Here is a 20,790-nt window from a genome sequence, read left to right as displayed (position 1 = left end):
TTATGTTTGTGCCAAATCCAATCCACCCAATAGGTTGGCCTCACCATATGAGGATCGAGATATGAAAAAATCAGACACATCCAAACAGCAAGTGGACCACACACTTGTCAATGGCGGGGTGTTGTTTTCCATGGTGTGGCCCGCCTGGTGAGTAGATAGGGATTTTTTTTTTTTTTTTTTTTTTTTATACCAGGTGATATTCATGGTTGGCCAACACACGGCAAAGAACTCCATGAGTTACGATTTGATCCTTGAAATTTCAGAAAATTTTCTACGATCTTATTTCATTTTCCAAGCGTTAAAAATAATAATAATAAATAAAATAAAATAAAATCTTCACCCACATCTCGTTTTCGTTAATATTTGAGTGGAGTTTCTAGATATTGATTATGCCAACGGGTCATTTGGATGCTTGTTAAAGTTTTAAGTTATAAACACATTACACCTTAAAATAGTTTTAAATGTAAACTGTTTATATATTATTTTGTTTGGCTTTTAAGTATTTGGATGCTTGTTAAAGTTTTAAGTTATAAACACATTACACCTTAAAATAGTTTTAAATGTAAACTGTTTATATATTATTTTGTTTGGCTTTTAAGTAGTAATATGTTTGCTGGCAATTAGATTTTGGATTTGGTTAGCTCGGAAAGTATTTACAATTGATAAAGTAGGTATTCATTGTAAACATTGTATGGAATTGCAAAAGGATTGTGCTATGCATCGAATATAGATATCAAATAAACTAAATAATATACTTGATTGGGATGCCATTGTTGTAGGTTTCATGTCGTAGTCTTTCACACCTTTCATCCTTAGAGAAGCACTGTGATGGGAATGAAAGCTTCTATTATATGTAGGATTGGGGACCCAGCCTTGTTTATATAGTTTAGAGGGTTGAGAAGTTTGAAACCCATCGAAACTCAAACTCCTCTCCCTTAAGGCTCCACATGAATTTGGTAATCCCGGTCCCACTAGAATATTATTTGTGTGAAATTGTTCTAGCGCACCACCACTTACAAGATTTTAGATCTATCAAAACTGAGTGGGGTCCACTGGTACTCCCGATCACACTATCCAACACTTAGAACAATCAAGACCATTATCAATAAGGCCCACCTTATAGAATTCTTACATTCTCTCACTTGAGCCACATTCATCAATGCCAATGATTAGTTTTTGAAAAACATTTTGAAAACATGTTTTAATTTGAAGAAACATCCAAATGGTTAACCAATATAATTGTTGGATAATAAGGGCAACACTATTACAGTATGATCCATCAAGATTGCTAGTATTGGAACACGGTATCTATCACAACATTTAATTTAACCGAAGTAAAATTAAGCGCGGTCACAAATGCTATAAGTCTTAATGACATATACCAAGAATTAGGAAGTATGGTATAAGGATTACACACATAGTGTGATGATATGTGTCTATTTTTAAAAGGTCATGGAGCTTTCAAATGTCTTTAATGAAATACGACTTTAATTATGCTTACTCAAAACAAATTATGCAATATAGAGAGAGCAGAAATTAAATTTATATCAGAATCATTAAAATTTTATTAAATGAGATCTCTTCAGTGTCTATGAAAATAAAATATGTTCAACTCTCACTAACTGAAGACATTTGTGAGATTAATGACTCCCATGGATGTTGCGTGCTCTTAAAATGACATGACAGGGAGTCCTTTAGTGAGTGGATTCGCAATCATTTGCTTAGTGCCGATGAACTCCACCAATACTAGACGATTTTAAACTCTTTTTTTCACAACAAGATACTTAATGTTGATATGCCTCGACCTTGATGAATACTTGTTGTTATTAGAAAAGGAGATCATAGCTAAATTATCGCAAAAGATTCTCAATGGTTTTGGGACATGCTTCAATACCCGCAAACCTGAGAAGAAACGTTGAAATCACAATGCCTGATTAAATATATCTTAACAAGCAATGAACTCAACTTCAATGGTAGATGAGGTTATAGTTGACTATTTCACGCTTTTCCAAGACATCCCCGTGAACCATTATAAAGATGTAGCCTCAGGTGGACTTCTTTATATTAATGCAGTCAGCATAATCTGTGTTTGAGTATCCAACCAACTTTAAATGATCAGATCTTTTGTATATGAGTCTGAAGTCTTTTGTTCTTTACAGGTAGTGCAACACCTTCTTCGCAACTATCCAATGTTTTATTCCTGGATTAGATGGATACCTACCTAATATTACAACTGCAAGGGCAATATCCAGTCACATAAAGACTTGAGCATATATGATGCTCCCTACTACTGATGCGTAAAGAAAATCCTTCATCCAATTCTTTTCCAAATCATTATTAGGACACTGGAACTTGCCGAATTTATCACCTTTTATAATGAGCGACTCTCTAGGAGCACATTTTTGCATGACATACCTTTTGAGTACCCTATCAATATAGGTCATCTGTAATAGGCTAAGCAGTCCACGCGATCTGTCACGGCATATCTCAATGCTGATGAAATAAGAGGCGTCCCCAAGGTCTTTCATTTCAAACCTTTGATATATGAATTTCTTGGTATTGCTTAACATCCTGATGTCCTGTTTTAGGCATGATGAAGTGGGTTTTATGGATACATTGCATAGTCCAAATTTAAAAAGGGGGCCCAATAAAAGAGAAGAAGAGATAAAAAAGAAAAGAGAATGAGAAATGAGTCTTTGGACCTGATAATGGACCTGATGGGTTTAATATAATGTGTACTAAAATTCATTTTTTGGCCAAATGTGTTACACCTGATTATGGGCTCCACTTATGGAAGCCCATTAATTTCAAGCATTGCTGCACATGTTGTTTGTAGTCTCATTAAGTGGCCCTAAATTTGAATTAGGTCCATTAATCATTTTCATAGTATTTGGATGGTATTTTGTGATACCATAATTGTGCGAAGAGTTTAGCGACCATTCTATGGAATCCAAAGTAGTTGGATAGACTAAATGGGACCCATAATAGTGCACAAATCAAAATGGGCTTCATTCAAAGCCTAGGGGACTTTCCTTATTAAGATTATGCATATATTTATATGGGTCTTTTATCGCTTATTTGTGGGTTGATTTAGATTAAAGATTAGGAAGCGACTTAAGGTTTTCTCGGGAAGATCTAACCGTTGGTAAGGTCTATTTTTTTAATTAACAGGATCAAATCTCTTGTCATTATGGTGATCGATATATGTATTAAATAAAAAGCATAAATTAATAAAATTTTGAATTTAAATTAACTTGATTATGGAATTTGATATTGTGATTATATCTATATATGTGATAATGTTAGGTGGGCCACACATTTGGAATATGATGACCAAAATGTATGAACCCACATGTTCCTTTTATTATATAGTGTACATGTGCGTGCATGGGAATACAAATCCCTTATAATGTTCATCTAATCACTATTGGTCATGTGTCCACTAGTGATCAGAACCATTATTTACCATGTTGATTAATGTTGATGAAAATATCCATCATCAATGGTGATCATTAACCATGACAATCAAATTCATTACAATGATAACAGTTAATGGTGATGATAAGATACATTATTTATCTTAGCATTTATTTTCATTGATTCGTATGATAAAGTTATTATATGTGTTATAATTCAGCTCGATGCGTTTAGATCAATGCCCCCTTTTATAATTAAAAAATAAAAAAAAACTTAGAGATATGATTATTCTATTGATTAAATGTTATGTATAACAAAAGTGGGAGCTCCTCTCTTCTACCAAATGATACATGTACATGGTTGTAAGTTATACAAATATATTGTCGTAGAAGCCTCTTATTTATTTTATCTTAGAGAACTTAATTGATTTGCACCGCCCATTCGAATATGTGGACTTTCAGATCTCATCTAAGATGGATCGGTCACTTCTGTAACTTGAAAATTTATGTAACATATAGAAATGTTGATGGTTTATGCCAATGTGTTAGATCATATACAAATAATGATTTATGCCAAGACATTAATTTTCAAACAACTTAAAAGTCAACAGTTCGATGGCCATAAGTATGAAGATTGATCCCACATTGTCAGATGACTTTCAAATGAGGACAACATTTCTCATAGTTTGAACGAGGTTCATGAGGAACCAACAATGACTAGAGATGAAAACTTAGTAGAACATAAGGTTGCAATAAACCACTACAATAAGTGGCGTAAGCAAAATCGCTAAATTTGTAACATCCTAATTAACACCATACACAAGAAGCTCATACTTATATATGAGGTGTATGAGATTGCTAAGAAAATTTATGATGCACTGAGTAATACCTACGTGCAAAATCAAATACATGCCTTAGGACAATGGAACTGGAGTTATAGGAGTATATGATACTAGTCGATTATCCAATTAAGGATCATATTCGTAAATTTGAGCAAATGATAGGTGCCCTTGAGAATATTGAGTGCAAATTAATGGAGAATTAAAATATCATTGCCATGTACTATTCCTTACTCTATGTCCGTAGCTACTCTCCTCTTGCATACAAAAAAATGAGATTGAGTGTCGTTACTTTAATATACAATAATGAAATGTCCTTGATTGGTCTAAATCGATTATGCTAGGAAAGCAAGTTAGTCGATTCTAAATTACATATGCTTGGGGAAGATCTCATGACAACTACACCAAGTTTCCTGAACTATTAATATGTACTTGAAGACTTATCCACCGACAATATTGAGATTTTGACATTTTTTTTTCAAACAATATTCTTTTAAAAAGTAAATGTAATATTATAATATTACTTTAAAAGAGTTCAAATCTATATTTTCAAAAAATTGAGTTTTGAGAATAACTCAATAAATTGAATAAGTATGTATTTTCATATAGTATTCTAAATCAGGAATCAACTTCATCAAGTGTGGTTTTGCGGACTGAGATAAGCATTGGAAAGCCTCGGTTTTTGAGTGCCTCAAAACACCTGTGAGAAGATAATGGTGTTCTAGTTGGTCTCACACCTCTAATTCTTTTTATTGCGATTTTTTGTTTTTGTTTTGATTGTTATGAGATGAGTCAGATGGACATTTTATATTGTACCTATCCCACAACATAATTAAGTGGAAAATGTTGGACATGCGCGCATGGGGCTCACTTGTGGACAACCACTAATAGGTAGGTCCCACATAAATTTTCCTCTTATCATTTTCTAATTTCTCTTTGAAGTTTGAAGTTGAATTTAAACTTTCGAGGTTTAAATTAAATTTCAAACTTGAGATTAGAATATGGTAAGATTGGATAAGACCGGCTAACTTCTAACCTTAGTTAAACTTTGCTACCCGTTTCTATTTTAAAAAAATAAAAAATGAAGGTTTCTCTCATTAATCCTATAAAAAAAAGTCATTAGTTATCGAAAAGACAAAATTAATTAAAGATAATATATCTATAGGTTCTATCTATCCGGCCCATCCCTTATATGATCTAAGTCATTGATCATAATTTAGGACCATCTTAACCGCAAGATAAGATGGGTGATCAGGCGTCTCTGCTCTCATAGTGGTTAGGCAGACAACTGGATGTGTCCTGTTTATCTTTGGCTTTTGCGATAATCTCAAGATTGTGTAGACCGTTGGATCCTACAAGGCTATCCATCCAAGTCATCTTTCAGTTTCGATGAAATTTTGTTTATTTTGGTGAGTATGTTTCTTTCGAAGAATGCCCATTTTCTTTGATTTGTTTGTAGGGTACTGTAAATTAGAATTTTCACCGAAATTCTATTTATTTATTTATTATTATTTTTCCTTATTTTATGATTCGAACAACAACTATATCTTGCTCTCTTTAATTTGTTTGTAGGTCCTCTAAATTTGATTTGGAAATGCCAAATTCAAGTTCAAAGGCGTTTGACTTGTGTATTTTTTAATGTTTCAAAGAATACCCCTATCCTCTTTTCTTCAATTTGTTTGTAGAGTTTTCTAAATTTGAATTTTCATTGAAATTCTATTTATTTGATTTGTCATCTTCTTTTTTATGCTTTGAAGAATATTGTATCTTGTGTTTTTAAATTCGTGTAGAGTCTTGTAAATTTGAATTTGACAACGAATTCACAACCTTTTTTAAATTGAGCATTTTTTTTTTCAATGTTTCTAATGAGAACTCAAGAAGTATTTATTACATGGGGTAAACATCCATAGATAAGAGACTTATATAAATTCTTCTCTTTCTTATGTAGTTGCTTCTCCGCTTTCTTACTTTTAAGAGGCGTGATGCTAAAAATAAAATATAAACTAAACAATATTCTAATATTTATTTGAATCTAATTAATATTATTCGCTTCCTTATCAGTAAAATTGCCATACATATATAAGCTATCCATGATATTTCATTCCCATCATGATAAATAGCACTGAGATTTCAAACATATTGCTATATTTTTGTTGAAATTTGATTAAAGGATATTATTGCAAGATTTTCATGATTTTTATGAAAATATTATCTAGAAGTTAAAAAGTCCTATGTGTATGAGCTTTGTGTCTACCTCATTTTTGAACTCACATCCTAAAATCAGTTGGCAAAATGGATGGACAGAGTGGATAAGTCATATACATCACAATAAGCCCCACATGAAATTCGCACCTTTCCTCAATTTTAGAACTAAAAAAAAAAAAAGGCTATTAACTTCTGTATTGAAAGTAGCGCTAGAATCACATTGGTAAATAATTATTACCCATTTATACGTATATATAATGGTGAATTAATAAAAAACAAACACACCTTCAAATAAATCCAATTAGAGGTGTTTGCAATACACACTCTTGATGTGTTTTAAAATCTAAGATTCTGTTTCATATTCAAGTATCATTGAAGTGAAATGCCTTTTTAGATCCCTTTTCAAAGACAAAAGATTCATATGTATAATAAAGTGATAGCTATATCACTAAAATCACATTAATAGAATGATCTAATTTGTCCAAACATGGGGTATCTAAATGGACAATGAGTCTATCATTTCTCATTCCTATGTTTGTGGCTCACCCAAGGCCAGGAGTTTCCTTATTTTTAGGGTGATATATTTCAATGGACTTATCATAATCATTCTATATAATATAACATATGTATACTAATTTGGATATTCAAGTTATTTTAGTCTAATAATCTCAAGTTACTAAATATACTAAAAATTTCCAACGTATTCAAAATACCAAACACCTAAAACGAAGGCTTGAATTCCATTGCATTTCAATTACAAGCTGCCAAACACAATAAAAGATGTTGGGGATTTGTTCTGTGGAATCACACAGATCTAGATCTAGGATAGCAATTCAATACTAACAAGCAATCACAGAAGAACACAAAGTTTTAACGTGGAAAACCCTTTCAGGAAAAAAACCACGGTACAAAGTGACGGAAATCCACTATGAAAAGAAAGTTACAAAGAGAGCGACTTACTTTATTCAAACAACCTTGAATCTTACTCTTGCTACACCCTTTGATAACCCAAGAATCCTTTAGAAAGCTTTTTTCATCCTTTAGAATAGTCCTAGGGACCCTTATTTATAGTTTTAGAAAACTCCTTTCCGCATACTTGTTGCGAAGTGACTCAAATCCGCAAGCCGCACAAATTCGGAAACAAATCTGCGTAACTACGACTAGTCGTAGGATGGCCACGACTGGTCGTGGGACCCCCTCGACCGGTCGTGACATCCCCTCGACCGGTCGAGCATCTCGGATATCAAAAGATCCAAGTCATTGGACTTTGAGTCGAGCAAGCCACGACCGGTCGTGCAACTCCCACGACTGGTCGAACCAGTCTCACGACCGGTCGTGCGCGGTAAATTTTTTTTCCGATTTAAGACATCTGACAACAATCTCCACCATGTCTTCAATCTTCAATCATGTAGCTTCTTGACCTCTTCTCTTATTTCTTCATTACATCATAATTTCTCGTGCACACTCCGTCCTTCTTTTCTGTCATCGCCAAGCCCAGAGAAGTTTCACAGACCTTGAACTTCTCTACAGGAATGATCTAGGAAATGTCCGTCGGATCAGAATTCACGTGCCCAACCATCTTTGCTCCTATCTTCTCAAAAGGAAAGACGTAGTCTTCTTACCATCTCACCGCTACCCAATATTACTTGCCGGGGCACTTGTTCACAACACTGATAGCTTGTGAAATAACCGGTCTAATCCTGACCATGGCATACACTGCTAACCGCATTCGAATAAGGCTCATGAGATATCCTGATTTTTCTCATCTATTTTGAGACATGTCCTGAGGAAAACTTGAGGAGAGATGCGTAAGGAACGCTCTCTGGCTTTACATGGTCCATCACCTCCTTGATCAATACCTACACACACGGTATTCCTCCTATGATCACCAAAGCCTACTCCTCCTTAAGTCTCAACGCTGAAAACTATCTTTGCAGTCCCCCGATCCTTCATCCTGAATGTCCTACTTAACCGAGTCTTTAGTGCATTGATTTCAGACATGTCATAATTGGCGATCTACATGTCATCAATTTCTGACTCACCATAAAGGAATCAAACCACTGCCTAGGCGACAGGTCGAACCACGACCTCCTGCAAAGTCTTTTCTCAACCCCCTTTAACTTCGAACCGCTCTGGTTGCTTCATGTAGATCTGCTCTTCACTTTCCCTTGCAAAAGTGCAGACTCCACATCCATTCTTCCAGCTCAAGATCACATTGGCCAACCAGCGCCAATCACGGATTTAATAGACACCTACTATAACGTCGGCGTGAATATCTCGGAGAAGCCGATCCCTTCTCTCTGAGCATAACCATTCGCTACCAACCTCGCCATGTATCTATGCTTTATCCTCCTGAAGATTCACCTGCATCCAACCGCTCTCCGGTCCACTAGAAGCTCCACCAGCTCCCATATGTCGGTCTGATATAAAGAATCCATCATCTCACCCATAGTCACCTTATACTTCTCAGCACCAGGCTCACCTAGAGACATCTGAATAGAAGGTGAATCTCTTGCGATATTGGAGTCGTCCATGTACCTCGCCGATATCCTGCGATCATGCCGTTTGATTCTTCTCACAGGTAGCTGCTCCACCTGCTCTGTATCCCTGTTCGCGCGTCTCAACCTTCCTACCCTGCCCGCTCATGTGGCCATGCCCAACATGCCACACAAGTGCAGAGGTGGAATCCGCTACATCCACTGCAGCTCCACCTTTTGATGTGTTCCCAATCAACCTGTACAAGTTACAGAGTCGTTGCGCTTTCATGATTACTCGTGCCCCCTTAGATACCTTAAGAGCACTATCAATACCTGTGTACTTGCATCATTTTACCTCAAGTACACCAAGAGAAATCAGATTTTGGTTCAAATCAGGAACGTGCCTGACATCAGTCAGGGTACGCTCCACCCCATCAAACATCTTGATGCGCACCGAACCAACAGCCACAACATTACAGGTAATGTCGTTGCCCATAAATACCTGTCCACCATTGCACTCCCTGTAGCTGGTGAACCAACTCTGATGAGGAGTCATGTGAAAAGATGCTCCTGTGTCTAACATCCACTCGTCCTTACGATCATCATATGGTCGTCTGAGCGAAGATACAGAAAAAACATCACTATCACATCTACTCGATCCATCTAACGTGGCAGCATTGGCTTCTCTGTATGAAGCCTCAGAATCTTCTCTCTTAGATTTAGGATTTTCACAATCCTTCTTCACATGTCCTTCCTTCCCACAATTCCAGCACTTTATCTTTCATTTGCCTTTGCCATTGGATTTGGATTTATAACCTGAAGAACCCGTACCTTGTTCAGAATTCTTACCCATTGTAAACAGTGCATCAGAAGATGTCCTCATGTCGCCATTTAGCTTTCTCATAGCCTTCCCTTGAAGGGCTGAGATAACGGTATCGACACTTAAGGTTTTATTCGTGCTGCACATGGTGTCCTTGAATGACTCATACGACGCCGAAAGAGAATTCAACAACATACATGCTTGTTCTTCATCTTTCATTACTTCTTCCATATCCAACAAGCAAATTAATTTATTAAAATTGTTGATGTGAGCCTCCAAATCTCCACCCTCTGCCATCTTAAAGTTATACCACTGCCGCTTCAAGTGTAGGCGATTTTCAGAGGACTTCTTTACATAGATGTTTTCTAACTTTGCCCACAAATCAGCCGCAGTGTTCTCCCTCAAAATATTATAGAGAATCTCATCCGTGAGATATATACAGATAGAGGCTAAAGCATTGCTATCAAGGTTTTTCCATTCATCATCTTTCATGGTAGATTTCCACTCCTCAAGAGCCTTAATCTCGCCTTGCTTGGTTAACAGGCTAATCATCTTAACATTCCATAACTCAAAATTATTTTTGCCCGAGTACTTCTCAATATCAAACTTGTCGTTTTCCATTATTACTAATCTTACAGATTCAGATCTGTGCCCCAACGATTGCTCTAATACCACTTGTTGGGGATTTATTCTGCGGAATCACACAGATCTAGATCTAGGATAGCAATTCAATAGTAATAAACAATCACAGAAGAACACAAAGTTTTAACATGGAAAACCCTTTCAGGAAAAAACTACGGTATAAAGCGACAGAAATCCACTATGAAGAGAAAGTTACAAGAGAGAGCGACTTACTCGATTCAAACAACCTTGAATCTTACTTTGCTACACCTTTTGATAACCCTAGAACCCTTTAGAAAGCTTTTTCCATCCTCTAGAATAGTCCTAGGGACCCTTATTTATAGTTTTAGGAAACTCCCTTCCGCATCCTTGTTGCGAAAGGACTCAAATCCGCAATCCGCACAAATTCGAAAACGAATCTACGTAACTACGACTGGTCGTGGGACCCCCTTGACAGGTTGTAACATCCCCTTGACCGGTCGAGCATTTCGGACATCAAAAGACCCAAGTCGTTGGACTTTGAGTCGAGCAGGCCACAACCGGTCGTGCAACTCCCACGACTGGTCGAACCAGTCTCACAACCGATCGTGCGCAGTAAAATTTTTTCCCGATTTAAGACATCTGACAACAAAAGATACAGTACCACCTTAATTTTAGTGTAATTATAATTTGAGTCTCAATACATTCCAAATAAAATCTCCTAAATGAGCCTTAAGTAAATCTAATTAATTGAAATGAACCAGGGACAATGTACTATCTACTGTGGACCACAATGATTGAGGGAGGACAACAAAAATACATGGTCCACATTTGCCAGATAGTACTCTCATCCATACTGAAAGGGAGAGGACCTTTTTTTTTTTTTTAACACGCACACACAACCCCACACACTCACGCTAGTGGAATTTCACCACCTATGGGTACTCGAACCCTTGACAGGGTGTTGAAACTGTGGAGCCATTGTCGCCCCTTGTTGTCAGAAGTTGTGTGGGGCCCACAGAAATGACTGTGGCGTCTATCAATTTTGCAACAATACATTAAGATAACAACATGTATGCAAAAGCCTGGCTTTGACTAGATCGAATTCCTTCAAAAAAAAAAAAAAAAACTCGTACTACTCTTACTCAAACCGGCTTTCTCATTTCGTAGATATCTCCCTTATCTTATTTATGGAAAACGCATGAAACATGCAAGAGATTGGCTTGTCTGGCTTTGGTGCTGAAGTTACTGAACTTGTAAGGCTTCACGTGCTTCTGAGTTGAAAAATCTAGAAATAGGAAGATGTAAACCTCACGTGAGACCAAATGAAAGAGTGGGAACCGACACTGTTATCATTGAAACTTTCTTTGTGATGACCATAATGTTTATATACCATCCAAACCGTTCATACGGTTATTGCCACTCAAATTAACCGTGAGCATAAATATCATTGTGATATAAAACTTCCGTGGTTCCCACAAGGTTTCCAACGTTGGACGTTCAATCCCGGCTATTTCATGTGGTACGGCCCATGTGAGTTTTCTTGCAAAGCTGATAGACCGAGTGGATTTGTCACCAGCATCTTGGTGGGCCCATACAGCTTACCCCAGCAGGGGAACAGGTAGTCAGGTTCGATGGCTGAAGTTGACCCATGAACAGTACATCCGCATGTGCACTTTTTTGGTACTCCTGCGTCCAGTGTGGCCATTGAACGCCACCATCGAAAGCATCCTACGGTCCACAATAATGTTTACATAAGGTCACACAGTTATAAATAGCATCTTGATTCAAAACTTCTATGGCCCCAAGAAGTTTTTAACGATCAATGGCCACTGTTTTTCAAGGTGTGGTCCACTTGAGATTTGAATGTCCTTCATTTTTTATACATATTATAAAATTAGTTGGGAAAGTTATAGGATATGCAACACATACATCCAGGTGGGCCCCATGGACAGGCAAACACGGACGCGGATTAGCTACTGAACTCGACAGTAGTGAGTTGGCTAATGAAGTGATATCACCATGTTATTTGGGCCCACTATGATGTATGTGTTGTATCTACACCATCCATCCATTTAGAGAGATCATTTTAGGGTATGAACCAAAGAATGAGGTAGATCCAAAGTTTAAGTGGACCCCACCATAGAAAACAATGGGGACAGTGATGACCACCGTTGAAACCTTCCCAGGGCCCAGCATGATGTTTATTTAAGATCCAACATGTTTATAAGTTAACATAGACATGGAATAAGGGAAAACACAAATATAAGCTTGATCGAAAACTCTTGTGGTCCGGAGAAGTTTTTAATGGTAGGCATTCAATCCCCACTGTTTGCTCTGGTCGGGTCCACTTTAGCTTTGGATCTACCTCATTCTTTGGATCATTCCTTAAAATGATCTCTCCAAATTGATGGACAGTGTGGATACAACACACACATCATGGTGGGGCCCACAAAATGTGGTGACATCACTTCAGTAGCCAGATCAAGTTCAGTAGCTAATCCCATGTATGTGTTTTATCTACACCGTACATCCATTTGGAGAGATCATTTTAGGGTATTATCCAAAAAATTAGGCAGATCTAAAGCTATAGGGGACCCCACCACAGAAAATAGTGGAGAGAGTAATGCCACCGTTGGAACCTTCGGAAGGTTCACCGTAATGTTTATTTGAGATCCAACCTCTTCATAAGTTAACACAGATAATAAATAAAGGAAAACACAAATATCAATTTCATCAAAAGCTCCTGCGGCCCTTAGAAATTTCTAATGGTGAGCATCACTCTCTCCACTTTTTTTCTATGTTGGGTCCACTCGAGCTTTGGATATGAATCATTCTTTGCCTCGTGTACTAAAATGGTCTCTCCAAATGGATGGACTTTGTGGATACAAAACATACATCATAGTGGGCCACACAAAACTTAGTTAGGTCACTTCAGTAGCCGGTCAGTAGCCAATCCGCGTCCACCCACCGGAAGGGGATTGGCTGGTGTACCACACACTAGCTATATAGTTAGTGTAGGATGATCGCTGACGCTCCTCGAGCTCCGAGTTGTATAAACGGTACAAAGAATATCAAAGTAACAAGGGTCCCACGGTGATATATTTATTATATCCACATGGTTCATCCATTTTTAGAGATCATTTTAGGTATTATCCAAAAAAAATGAATAATATCTAAAGATCAACTGGACCACACCATGAATATCAGCGGGATAATGATTTTCACCGCTGTTTAGGTACTTCCCCCTCCTGTCCCGAGCGGAGGCCCCACGGGCCACTGAGGGGCCATCATGATGTATGACTCTATCGACACCGTCCATCCATGTTTCCATATCATTTTAAAATGATGTACCAAAAATAAGACTGATACAACGCTCAAATGGGCCACACCAGGGGAAGTAGCAGTGCTAAGGACACTCACCATTGAAACCTTCTTAGATCCACGTGTCATTTATTTTCCATCCAACCGATTGATATGTTCATATACATCTAGATGAAGTGAAAAAATAAATATCATCATGATCCATAACTTTCGTGGTCCCTGAGAATTTGTCAACGGTAGGAATTTATTTTCCACTGTGTGGTCTATTTAAAACTTGAATGTAATTTATTTTTGGTACAGAATTCTAAAATGATATGAAAAAATGTATGGACGGTGTGGATAAAATTCATACATCATGGTAGCCCCTCAGTGGCCCGTGGGGCCTCCAGCTGTCCCGAGCTCGGAACAGGCGGGGGCAGTACCTAATCCGCGCCCACGCGCGATCGAATAACACCCGATCCACGTGTTGTACCAGAAATCGGATTGTCTCAGTACGCTGAGTAAACTCTTTTGAGCCCACTGTGGTTTATCCAGGCCGTCCATCCGTTTTTTCAGATCATTTTAAGGGTTGAGCCCAAAATTGAATTATATCAAAATCTCAAGTAGACTATACCAAAGGAAACAGTGGAAGTATTGATTTCCACCGTTGAAACCTTTCTAAGGCCCAATGATGTTTATTTGTCATCCAAACTGTTTAAGATCACACAGACATGGATGAAGGGAAAACATAAAATCATCTTGATCCAAAACTTTTGTGGGCCTCCAATAACTTTTCAACGGTAGACTTCAATTCATGCTGTTTCAGGTGGTGTGGTCCACTGCAGCTTTTGATATGATTAATTTTTGGTTTAAAGCCCTAAAATTTTATGATAAAACGGATGGTCGGAGTTGATACAACGCACGAATGACGGTGCCCCACAGAGTTAACTCAGTACGCAATCCGCTTCCGTTGTACCATGACACATGGCTAGCTTGTATTAGTCGGTAGCAAGATAAGCTCCATGGCCCCACCATGATTGTATCTTATCCATGAAATTCATTCATTTGCGAGATCACTGTAAGACATGAGCCTAATAATGAGGCAGATCAAACTCTCCGGTGGACTACACCACAGGAAGCAATACCACCCCTCATTTGCAAATACATACGTAACATAACAAGACTCCGAGGAATTTCAACCCTCTGTCAGGGTTCGAGTATCATAGGTGGTGAAATTCCACCCAGCGTGAGTGTGTGGGGTATCAGTTGGAGTAATGACTACTACCGTTGAAATCTTTCACACTGTTTCTAGGGACTTTTCTTCTTGTTAGCTTGTTAGTTAACACACATGTCAGTACACACTGTTTCTATGGACCTATACTTCATTTTTAGGCTAAAGAGGAGTAGATAAAGTACATAAATAAAATTATCTGTTAAAATGGATATACGGAGTAGATAAAATACATAAATCACAGTGGACCCCACAGAGTTTACTCAGTACGCATAGTGTACTGAGTTACTCAGTACGCAATCCGCTAGTACAAATTGAAAATCCATCTTCGAACCAACAACCATACAGTTCCTCCCTATAAAAGCACTTGTTGCAAAAAAAAAAAAAAAAAAAAAAAAACTCCAGTTACTATTTGATCCTTCAAAATTTTAACTATCTTATTCCTTTTTATAGAAATTCATTTGCATGGCGATGATTGTGAAGAGTTTGGGAAGGCCAATTTCAAATTTTGCAAGGAAAATCTCTTCTTCATCTTTCGTTTCTACTACTCTGAAAGGGCAGAAGCAGCCATCAATAGAAGGGAAGAAGCTCACCAACCTCTTCTCTGCAATCAATCAAGCCCTCTATATCGCTCTTGAAACCGATCCTCGGTACATTTCTCAGAATTTCTTGAGATACCCCACCTACATCTCATTTTCTTCAATGTTTGAGTGGAGTTTCTAGATATTGATATTCTGAATTAAGTTTAAAGACATTTTGATTAAATTCTATTTATTTAAATGTCTTTTTCTATGCTTGGAAGAATTTGACTATGTAGACTATGTAGTTTGTAAAAAAAATGATGCAAATATGTTAAATTTAATTTGAATGGCATTTTGATGGGTAGGTCCACACAATTTTTCTTCCCTTTGTTTTTTTTTTTTTTTCTCCCTCTGCAATTTGAAGTTAAGTTTTAAGCTTTTAAAGTTTTAATTTAATTTCAAACTTGGAATTAGATAAGACCCAATAACTCCCAACCTCCAAACGCTCCTATCATTTCCTATAAAAGGAGAAGTATACAAAAGAGGAGTTTCTCATTAATCCCATAAAAAAATTCAAGAAAAAAATGGAGAGATAATATATTTATAGGTTCTATCCATTTGCTCTTCTCTTTATGATCTAAGCTATTAATCGTAATTAAGGACATCTTAACTGTAGAATTAAAAGGGTGATCAAACATTTCTTCTCTGGTGGTGGTTAGGCAGCCCAGTAGATGTATACCATTCATCTTCGATTTTTGTGAAGGTCTTATAAATTGTGTGGGCATTAATAAGTGATATCAAAATGATATTCAACAAATCTCTAATTATCTGTAAAATAATCATTTTGGGATGAGCACAATTTTATTTTATTATGACTAATCTTCAATTTAATTAACACACCCCATTTTTCACACTTTGCAAAACCCGTGCAATTATAAAGAGGCACTCTCAAGTCCACCAGGTTGAACCTACAACCACTTGGGTTTTATTGAATTGGATTAATAGCAATAAATATAAGGTTAATAGCAATACATACAAGAGCAGGAGTTACTTTGGTTAACTTGGAAAATACAATTTTCCATGGGAGCATTCACTGCATCCATGTTGTTTATATAGCATCCACTCCACTCATCTGGTTCTATTCTCAATTATAGGCCCTTGGTTAAAAAATCAGTGACACCCACAAATTAGGTGGGCCACACCAAAGGGAACAATGGTGAGGAGATTCTAAGCATCGGTTGGTTTGTGAGGCCACTATGGCATGTATCTTTCATCAAACCTGTTAATTAGGTGTAACCCACAAAAATCAGTCGGATCCAACTTGGTTAAGGGATTTAGGAGTAGCAATTTTCAATTTTCTCATTTGTGTAGCCCAGAAGAGTTATCCACCGAGTTCATCTTTCGCATATACGGTCGAAATAAGAGGTCTCACCTGATGGACGGAGTAGATTTAGATATACAATACGATGGGTCCCACAAAGATTGGGTGCTCTATGCACTGGTAAAACAATGGTTGAAGACGTTTCGGTTCCCCGCCGGTGCCCTGGTCAATTAAGGACGCGGATTGTGTTGTGAGGAACTCATCACGCTATGTGGGCCTACCATGAGGTAGGTGTCACTATCCACGCCGTCCATCTATTTTTCCGGCTTATTTTAGGGCATTATGCCAAAATTGAAGCATATCTATAGCTAAAGTGGACGACACCACAGGAAAAAGTGGGGATAATGACATTCACCGTTGAAACCTACCTACAGCCGACAGAAGTTTTGGATCTGGATAGTATTTTTGTGTTTTAAGTTCATCTCAGTGGGATTAACCTTATGAACGGTTTAGATGGAATTTAAACATCTCATTGGACGTAGGAAGGTTTCAATGGTAGGCATTTCTTGCTCCATTTCTCCTGGGGATTGCGGAATTCCCATTCCCTGCCTCCAGCGTTTTCATTGGTCAACGTCACTGTAAGTGCCACTTCATCACTATTTTTAAATATATTAGAAAAGGTACATTTAATGAAAACTATAACGGAGACGTTAAACGGATGCGGTTTGCGTGCTGAGTAACTCAGTAGGGTAAGCTAATTGAGTAAAGTCTGTGGAGCCCACCGTCATTGTCATTCGTGCATTGTATCAACTCTATCCATCTCTTTTATCATCTAATTTTAGGGTTTTACAATAAAAATTAATCATATCCAAAGATCAAGTGGACCACACCACCTGAAATAGTGTGAATTGAATTCTACAGCTGAAAAGTTTTTGGGGCCCATGGAAGTTTTATATCAAAATGATATTTGTTTTTTCCATTCATCCATGTCTTTGTGATCATATGAACAGTTTGGATGAAAAATAAAAATCATTGGGCGCTTAGAAACTCTTCAATGGTGAAAATCAATACTTCCATGGTTTCCTTTGGTATGGTCTACTTGAGTTTTTGATATACTTTAGTTTTGGGCTCAACTCCTAAAATGATATGAAAATACGGATGGACGGCATGGGTAAATCACATGAATTCACAGTGGGCCCAATAGAGTTTACTTAGTACAATAAGACTCGGTACATAATCCGATTTCATGTTAGACACAGATTTCCTGCCAAAGCCTTTTGCAGTAAGATCCTGCGTAAGGATTCTGGATAGGACCACTGCGACATTTGTGATAAATTCAACCCGTTCATCCATTTTTAGATATCATTTTAGAACATCATACCAAAACTAATGAATATACAAAACTCAAATGGGCCACACGAGAGGAAACAGTGGGGATTTAGTGTCCACCGTTGAAATATTTATATGGCCACAAAAGTTTTGCATCAGTCTAATATTTTGGTGTTTTCACTTCATCCTAGTAAAAATGACTTTATAAATAGTTTGGATGGCATATAAACATCAAGAGGCCTAGGAAGGTTTCAACGGTAGGAATTTCTTTCTCCATTGTTTCATCTTGCAGGGCCCAGTTGAGTTTTTGATCATCCTAATTTTTGGTTACATGTCTTAAAATGAGCTCTAAAAATGAACGAATGGATTGAAATTCTTATAAACATCACGGTGGACGCCACCATACATCTCAGCGCTGGAACTTCATGCAAAAGGTTTTTTCCCTAGTGAATCCGTGTCCACGGTTTCCATTGGAAACGTATTGGCTATTCCCCTGCCACTTGGTGCTATGTGGACCCACCATAATGTATGTGTTTCATCCATGCCGTCCATCTATTTTTTTAGATCATTTATGGTCTGAGACCAAAAATGAGGTATAACCCAATCTCAAGTGGACCACATTACATGAAACAGTGTTGAATGAACGTTAACCATTAAAAAAATTTTTAGGGACCATGAAAGTTTTGGATCAAGCTAATCTTTGATTTTTCCCTTCACCTGAGTCTTTATAACCAAACCAATAGATTGGATGTCAAATAAACAGTATGATGGGCATTAAGAGGACTTTAATGATGGATATCCAATCACCGTTGTTTTCCTATGGTGTGGTCCATATGAGATTTATTTCCCTCTTATTTTTGGGATCAACCCCTAAAATTATAAGTAAAAATAAAATAACGGAATGAATGAAACACATATATCATGGTGGGGAAGTGATGTCACCTATTTATATGGGTCCCACTATGATGTATGTTTTGTATTTACACCGTTCATCCATTTGGAGAGATCATTTTAGGGCATGAGCCAAAGAATAAATCGGATCCAAAACTCAAGTAGACCACACCATAGAAAACAATGGAGAAGTCACGCCCACCATTTATTACGACTGAATCCAATCCAAACTTCGTCACTTTGTCTACTGAACCCCGTCACTTTGTCTAGTGAACCCCGTCACTTTGTACTGCAACCTCGTCACTTTGTCTAGTGAACTTCGTTACTTTGTACTGCAACCCCTTCACTTTGTCTACTGAACTTCATCACTTTGTACTGCAACCCTGTCACTTTTTGAACTTCATCACTTTGTACTGCAACCCCGTCACTTTGTCTATTGAACTTCGTCACTTTGTACTGTAACATCGTCACTTTGTCTAATGTACCCCGTCACTTTATGCTACAACCTCGTCACTTTATCTATTGTACCTCATCACTGTGTGTTGCAATCTCGTTACTTTGTCTAGTGAATCCCGTCACTTTGTACTGCAACCTCGTCACTTTGTCTACTGAACCCCATCACTTTGTAATGCAACCTCGTCACTTTGTCTATTGTACCCCATCACTTTGTACTACAACCCGGTCACTTTGTCTCCTGAACCCCGTCACTTTGTACTACAACCTCGTCACTTTGTCTAGTAAACCTCGTCACTTTGTACTACAACCTCGTCGCTTTGTCTAGTGAACCCCGTCACTTTGTACTAGAATCCCATTACTTTGTCTAGTGAACTCTATCACTTTGTACTGCAACCCTGTCACTTTGTCTACTGAACCCCATCACTTTGTATTGCAACATCATCACTTTGTCTACTGTACCCGTCACTTTGTTTACTGAACCTCATCACTTTGTACTACAACATCGTCACTTTATCTACTGTACCCAGTCACTTTGTGCTGCAACTTTGTCACTTTGTCTACCTTACCTCGTCACTTTGTGAAGTACCCCGTCACTTTGTGATGGGGTTTTACTAGACAAAGTGATGGGGTTAAGTAGGGTTACTGGACAAAGTGATGGGGTATAGTACACAAAGTGATGAGGTTGCAGCACAAAATGACTGGGTACAGCAGACAAAGTGACGATGTTGCACTACAAAGTGATGTGGTTCAGTAGACAAAGTGATGGGGTTGTAGTACAAAGTGACGGGGTTCACTAAACAGTGACGGGGTTGCAGTACAAAGTGACAGGGTTCACTAGACAAAGTGACGAGGTTCAGTAGACAAAGTACAAAATGACGGAGTTTAGTAGACAAAATGGCGAGGTTGCAGATAAAGTAATGGGGTTTAGAAGACAAAGTAACGAGGTCAATACAAAAGTGACACGATAAAGTAGACAAAGTGACGGGGTTGCAGTACAAAGTGACGGGGTTCACTAGACAAAGTGACGAGATTGCAATACAAAGTGATGGGGTTTAGTAGACAACGTGACGGGGTTGCAGTTCAAAGTGACAGAGTTCAGTAGACAAAGTGACGAGGTTTGGATTAGATTCAGTCGTAATAAATGGTGGGCATGACTCTCTCCACTGTTTTCTGTGGTGGGGTCCACTTGAGTTTTGGATTTGATTCATTCTTTGGCTCATGCCCTGAAATAATCTCTCCAAATGGATGGACAGTGTGGATACAAAACATACATCATAGTGGGACCCATATAAATGGGTGACATCACTTCCCCACCATGATGTATGTGTTTCATCCATTCTGTTAATCTATTTTTACATATAATTTTAGAGGTTGATCCCAA

At 37.7% G+C, this 20,790-nt stretch overlaps 1 protein-coding gene across 6 annotated transcripts in view; it reads left to right on the top strand.

The window, feature by feature from the left end:
• The first annotated feature begins 15,299 nt into the window (after nucleotides 1-15,299).
• LOC131249257 (2-oxoisovalerate dehydrogenase subunit beta 1, mitochondrial) overlaps nucleotides 15,300-20,790 on the top strand; it is a 57,435-nt gene continuing 51,944 nt past the window's right edge. For all 6 annotated transcript variants that reach the window (XR_009172773.1, XM_058249908.1, XM_058249907.1 and 3 more), the window contains exon 1: nucleotides 15,300-15,541. Coding sequence is in view for 5 of the 6 variants with exons in the window: in XM_058249908.1 (XP_058105891.1) it covers nucleotides 15,357-15,541 (185 nt within the window). In the remaining variant the exon portion in view is untranslated. The remainder of the gene's footprint in view (nucleotides 15,542-20,790) is intronic.

The sequence above is a fragment of the Magnolia sinica genome, chromosome 6, assembly GCF_029962835.1.
Source record: "Magnolia sinica isolate HGM2019 chromosome 6, MsV1, whole genome shotgun sequence".
Classification (NCBI taxonomy): Eukaryota; Viridiplantae; Streptophyta; class Magnoliopsida; order Magnoliales; family Magnoliaceae; genus Magnolia; species Magnolia sinica.
The sequence above is the reverse complement of the archived record's forward strand: the minus strand, read 5'-3'. Positions and strand labels throughout refer to the sequence as shown.